The sequence below is a fragment of the Pygoscelis adeliae genome, unplaced genomic scaffold, assembly GCF_000699105.1.
Source record: "Pygoscelis adeliae isolate BGI_AS28 unplaced genomic scaffold, ASM69910v1 Scaffold172, whole genome shotgun sequence".
Classification (NCBI taxonomy): Eukaryota; Metazoa; Chordata; class Aves; order Sphenisciformes; family Spheniscidae; genus Pygoscelis; species Pygoscelis adeliae.
Window position 1 is genome coordinate 8916 of NW_008824338.1, and position 6503 is coordinate 15418.

General features: G+C 36.1%; 1 protein-coding gene across 1 annotated transcript in view; it reads left to right on the plus strand.

The window, feature by feature from the left end:
• Positions 1–619: 619 nt before the first annotated feature.
• The window catches only part of LAMA2 (laminin, alpha 2), a gene marked incomplete at its 5' end in the record, with an annotated part of 294647 nt that continues 288763 nt past the window's right edge, over positions 620–6503 (plus strand). Inside the window, 2 exon segments of the mRNA XM_009319128.1 lie at positions 620–790; positions 5021–5133. Coding sequence (XP_009317403.1) covers positions 620–790; positions 5021–5133 — 284 coding nt within the window.

Genomic DNA, 6503 nt, shown 5'->3' on the forward strand with positions numbered 1-6503 from the left:
ACTGTCGTAAAAGATATAATGTTGTATATATTATCCTCTTCTTGAGGAAAGGGAAACCACACATGACAGATGCTATTCATGTTGCTGCATGAATTACTTAGCTACTCCGATGACAAGGGTGACTAGGAGGCCCTAAGCAGAATAGTAATACAGTGTAATACAAGTGATGCAGTCTGTGAAGGAAAAGCTTTCCCATGGAGATGTAAGCAGAAAAGAATAATAATAAAGAGTTTTCATAGGTAATTTGCATACAAGGTTTCAAAGTCCAATTGGATAGGAACACAAGGTTTGATTATGAAACAAATCATTTTATGATGTTTTGTATGTTTCCATACTTTACTTTCTCCTCTGGCGTCCTGCTGTTGTTCAAGATATAACCAGAGGGTACCAATTTGAATTTTAGAAGGAAACCATCAGTATAATGGCTTTATTCTGATGTCTAAAGTCTGGATTCAAAACCAAAGCTGTTGGTGCTTTTCTGTGCTTCATTACTTCTGTAGTTGTTGAAAATGAAGCCTTTTGCTTTAATGTCATAGAAGGTGTTATGTTCATTTATGATTGCGCTGCTAAATTCACCTTTGTTGCTTTTGTTTATGATTTTATTTCATTTTGTTTGCAGGGTTGTTTCCTGCAGTGCTGAACCTGGCTACTAATGCTCTCATCACAACCAACGCTACCTGTGGAGAAAAGGGTCGGGAAATGTACTGCAAACTTGTTGAACATGTACCTGGACAGCCTGCAAGGAACCCTCAGTGCCGTATTTGTGATCAAAGGAGCAGGGTTCCACATCGTACGTGTGCCATTTTCATTTTGTTCCTTTAAAAAGATTTTTTTTCCAAAGGTTGTAGATACTCAGCAAACAAAACTGTAGGTCACGGGCTCGATTACTATGAAATGTCTGTCTCTTTCTTTTCAAATTAGGTTACTCATCTCTTCCATTGGTATTTCAAAATCTGCATGTTATGTATAGTCCTCAAACTGAACTTTCTAATTCAGATTCTTAAAGTGGAGCACCTAAATTCAGATTTAGAAAAATTAAGTATCTGCAGCTGTTGTTGAATTCTCTTGATATATACTGACCATGAATGAAAACCAGATGACTTTTACCTGCATACCTACATGTGGAATTTGAACATTTTGGCCAATCTAAGCAACATCTGAAATTTCAGTTTAGGGCCAACTCCAGTTTTATTTTATTGCGTTCTGGGATATTTTTCCTCTTCGTTTGATGTTAATTCCATTTCACTGAGCCAGCAAAAAGAAGATAAGATAATGGAGCACTGCTTGGTTTAATTGCTTATTTTTTCATATTGAGATTGATCTTTGCTAACATTGCTTTTTTTAAGACTACCCGGAAGCAAAACCAGTTTTCAAGTATAAATTTGTTATCGTCTGCTTCAGAGATGCATGTTTCTAATAGTTGGGAAGATTAGAACTAAGAAAATTTCTTAGTCAAGTCATACAAGTTTAATTTCATGTGACCTTGCAGTAAAAGACATGAATTGCATTAACGTTGTTAGATTTTTGTGGGTATATTGGCACTGTAGATGGTAGAGGGTGTAGAGACACTTAAGCTTTTAATGGAATATATAAAATTCCATTTTATGAATGGAAGCACTCCATTTATGAAGCACAGCCACAGAAGCATGGAGACAATTTCTCTTTTTTTTCCAGTTGTTTCCCTCTAAAACCTAGTTCAGATACATTTACACCTCATGGCAAAGCACATTTAAGCATCCACTTAAAACTACAGGAAAAAAAATAATGAAAAGAGAACATTTAATCTATCTGCTAGTTCTAGACAGGGTGAGCTATCTATGTCTGTAGCTTTCCAGACAGGAGCTTGTTTAGCTTCTCCTTAGAAACTGCCGTCCAGGGCCACCCTTCCTAGAGTTATTTTACTCATAGCTAATCTGCATCTTTCTTGCAGAAATTCATGTTACGTTTTTCCTAACTTCAGTCAACACAAGGAATGGATTATTCTCTTTTTCTTTACAAAAGTCTTTTACTTAGTTGAGGGTTGATGGTATTGCTGCTCTGTCTAGTTTCTACACTAAGCTATCTCTTTTCTTTCATTCTCCTCATAGGTCATGTTTTCTAGAACTCTAACTGTGCAAATTGCAGTTCTCTGAATGCTCTCTAGAGGTTTTCATCTTTATTAAAATTCACCTGAGCTCTTACCAGCACTGCATAGAGATGCAGTTTTGCTTAAGAATGAACAGAATATGTTACCGTTTACATGTTTTACTTAGATATTTCCCATTTTTAATGGTGTGACACCACTGAGAGATATAAAGCTAGTTGTCCATTACAATCCCCAGATGCTTTCCTGCTAAATGGCTACCTATCCCTTTGCTCCCCATCTTGTATTTGCAAAGCTAATTATAATTGCCCCAGTATAGACTACTTCATTTGTCTGAACACAGTTGCAACTATTTTTTTTTCTCCAAGATAGTTTCCACGTTTTGACGTCTTTTTTTAATTGTAGTAAATGCCGCCTTCTGAAGAAAAGTCACATGATTTTGTAGCAATATAAGCATTCAAATGCTATGTTACATTGTAGTAGTGTGTCTCACTCAGAGAACATTCCAGGGGCTTTTGGAACCATTCTGACTGGCAAACACTGTGTAATAGATTCCCTTCTTTATAGATGGGTATTTAGAGACGCATGCACATCATACAAGTTTTTTTCTATATCAGGTTTGTTTAATTCAGAAACCAAACCTAAAACAGAGCTGGATTGCTTTGTTCATACATCCTGCTTATGATATCAGATAGTGTACACTAATGTATGTGTATATACACAGACATACATATGTATATATATATAAACCCCATCTGAATGATTTATATTTGTGTTTCCCCTCAGTCCTACCCTCTTAAAAACTTGAATCTGCCCAGCTTCATAATATCTGGTCTTTTGTTGCCAACCACATCTCATTTTAAGGTTTTTAAATGTTCATTTGGCAGAAGGAAGTGCCTTATTTAAACAGAGATGGCTCATTAATAGGAGAATCATGTAATGTAACCAGACTTTAAATGATCCCCCTGGAATGTGCGAGTCTGGAGTGCCTCCCCTTAATTACTGTAGTAGGAAATGAACACAAATTCCCTGGTTAATCACATGTGAGCCCAAATTAAAGAGCACAGTTTGATGGGCTCACTCCATAAGTTCTCCCCCTTGCCATCCATCAGGGAGATTGGTCCTTGAACTGCATTTGCAATCCAGTCCTTTTTGCAAATATTATATTATTTTCCCTTCCCTTTTAAATAGGCAAAACATGCCAGCAATTAATCAGTGTTTTCAAATTAATTATGATTAAACTTTCATAATGGTGATTACAGTTAATTGTTGATTCCTCTCCCAACCCTCCTTCTCATGATTTACCTTTATATCAATTTCACCTGAAGAGACTTACATCAAAATTTCAAATTAGACAGCTTCTGTCACAATCACCAAGGAGCTCTGAGTTTGATTTACAGAAAATTTTTTCTAGCACTCATTTAAAGCCAACGTTTGTGAAAATGATCAGAGCTGTGGGAACTGACAACATGTAAAGTATGGGTTTGTTTTGCTTTTCTCTTCAATATAAAGATAGTTACTAATAACATCACTTGTAGCACCAGTATTCTAACTTGCAAATGTTGGTGCCCACTAACGCCACTGAATAATCTGATATTTAAATGAAATTTTTGGCATTTTCAATTTTCAGGGCTTGTGCCTTCCCTCACTCCCACAAAGCACTTTAATTGTATCTTTAAATATGTTCATACATTCTGGCTTTCCTTAATGAGCTAGGACTCCTGTCCGCCACAGGTGGTTGATGTAGCAAAAAACCAGAGACACAAAGACTATCAATCTGGCTGGTTGATTTAAGTAATAATTACAATAACAAGTAAATTAATCAGTTCATGAATTAATTATTTGCAATTCTAGGACTAGCTAGTAATGAAGCATATTCCAGTTTTATATCAAGAAAACCTGTCTGTTTAGAAAGCCATCCTTACTGAGAGGGGTAGGATTTCTCCTATCTTGTTATGTTCTTGCAGACAGAACTTGCATAGAAGAAACCTACTGTATTTGAATTTCCTTTGGGTTACTTTATCCATAATGTACAGGCTTGTTCTAGGCAATTAGGGACTTCAAAATATTGATCCTTCTACCTTTTAAAATTGAGGTTATGTTATTCTCCATTTTGTACAGGAGAGAAACACGAATTGACCACAAAAAGTAACCTGGAAATGTTGAGTGCGATTTTTCTCAGTCTAAATAACATTAAAATACTGTGTAAGCAAACTTCAATACTTGAGAAGATTTGAAATCTAGGAAGAATTCAGTTCTGGAGATAAATTCTTATCCCTATTATTTGGGATTCATTTGGGACACTGCAGCAGAGTAAATGTAGACATGAAAAGTAATGCATCTTAGACTTTGATATGGATTATAACCAAGCAAACCTTCTTTATATGCATGTGAGTCAGACAATTTTCCAGTTGAGAAATATATTCTGTAATGATTTCTGAATCATTTTCTCTGTAATGATTTCTGAATTATTTCCTGAATTATTTCCATGTGTGCTTAGAAATGCAAGTACCTGTATTACTTTAATCTCCGTTTTCCTTGCACACCATATCTCAGGTTCCTGATTTGTTGTTTCTGTTGCAACATTTAATGACTTTACAGTACTTGAAACTTTGGAAGACTGCAGAAAGTGTTCACTTGATTTAGATGCCTACATTTTCTGTGGAATCGGGAGACCCTCCTAGTGCATTTAGGTGTTCTGAATCACCTTCTTGTGATTCTAACCAAAATTAAACAACTAACATTAGATGAGTATTCCAGTAATAATAAGCATGACTGTGCCCCAAGAGTAAAAGAAGAATTAATTTCCTGTTTTTTATTTTAAAGTGCTGCCTTATTAGTTCTGTAATTGTATTTAAATCTAGATTTTAGATCTAAAAACATTTAAATCTCCTAATAATTTTGAAATATATTTGTGTATTTCTGCTCTTCTAACAGAACGACATCCGATAACAAATGCAATTGATGGCAAGAACACTTGGTGGCAAAGCCCTAGTATCCAGAATGGAATTGAATATCATTATGTGACTATTACATTGGACCTCCAACAGGTAGACTTCTGTTTGTTTGTTTGTTTCTGAAAAGGCTTTATTTCTTGCACAACAGATCACCTGGATTATTTTCCTCTTTGCTCTACGTTGCTTTTATATTATGGAGACACACTCAGCTTCTCCTATAACTTTCTGTTGTTTATATGGATAATTCTGACTGACCTATTCATTGTAACGTAATGTACCAAATTAAAAATAATTATTTCGTAAATAATTTTATGTAGTCATATCTAAAATTAAATATAACATTTTCAGTATTTGTTTCATGATAACTTCTGGTTTGGCTCTTTAAGGACAACTAAAAGATAGTTTCAGGGAAAAATTAATGTGAATAAAAGTTTATGTTCAGAATACTGTTATTTCTTGTTTCAGTAACATAGTACTATACACTTAAATACACAAAAAACACTAAAAATACTTAAATACACTAAAAATAGTTCAGCTGTGCTAGGGATACATGTGCATGTGATGGATTATTTTGAGGGACAGCCTGGATAAAAGGAGGAGTCTGGCTAACGAGGTCCCTAAATAAATTGCCTCTTATTAGTGGAATCTTGCTTGACAGATGTTGCTATACAGAATGCAGTTATTTGATGCTTACGAAAATGCTACATAAATGCCAAGTATTTATGCAAGAGGATTTGAGGGTAGGTGGAAAATAATTTTATTTGTATTATGCCAAGATAAATACAGAACAATTATCTGGTACCAAATTTATTCATCATGTCATTAAACTTGACCGTTTTGGTATTCAATTAAGTAGGTAACAAATGAATTTCCCCCTCCCCCGCTTAAAATCTTCTCTGGTCTGTGGCTGCCCATATTTGTCTGCAACTTGAATCAGACCACAAAACATAGAATCATAGAATCATTTAGATTGGAAAAGACCCTTAAGATCATCGAGTCCAACTGTAAACCTAACACTGCCAAGTCCACCACTAAACCACGTCCCTAAGCACCACATCTACACGTCTTTTAAATACCTCCAGGGATGGTGACTCAACCACTTCCCTGGGCAGCCTGTTCCAATGCTTGACAACCCTTTCGGTGAAGAAATTTTTCCTAATATTCAGTCTAAACCTCCCCTGGCACAACATGAGGCCATTTCCTCTTGTCCTATTGCTTGTTACTTGGGAGAAGAGACCGACCGACACCCACCTCGCTACAACCTCCTTTCAGGTAGTTGTAGAGAGTGATGAGGTCTCCCCTCAGCCTCCTGTTCTCCAGGCTAAACAGTCCCAGTTCCCTCAGCCACTCCTCGTAAGCCTTGTTCTCCAGACCCTTCACCAGCTTCGTTGCCCTTCTCTGGACACGCTCCAGCACCTCAACGTCCTTCTTGTAGTGAGGGGCCCAAAACTGAACACAGTATT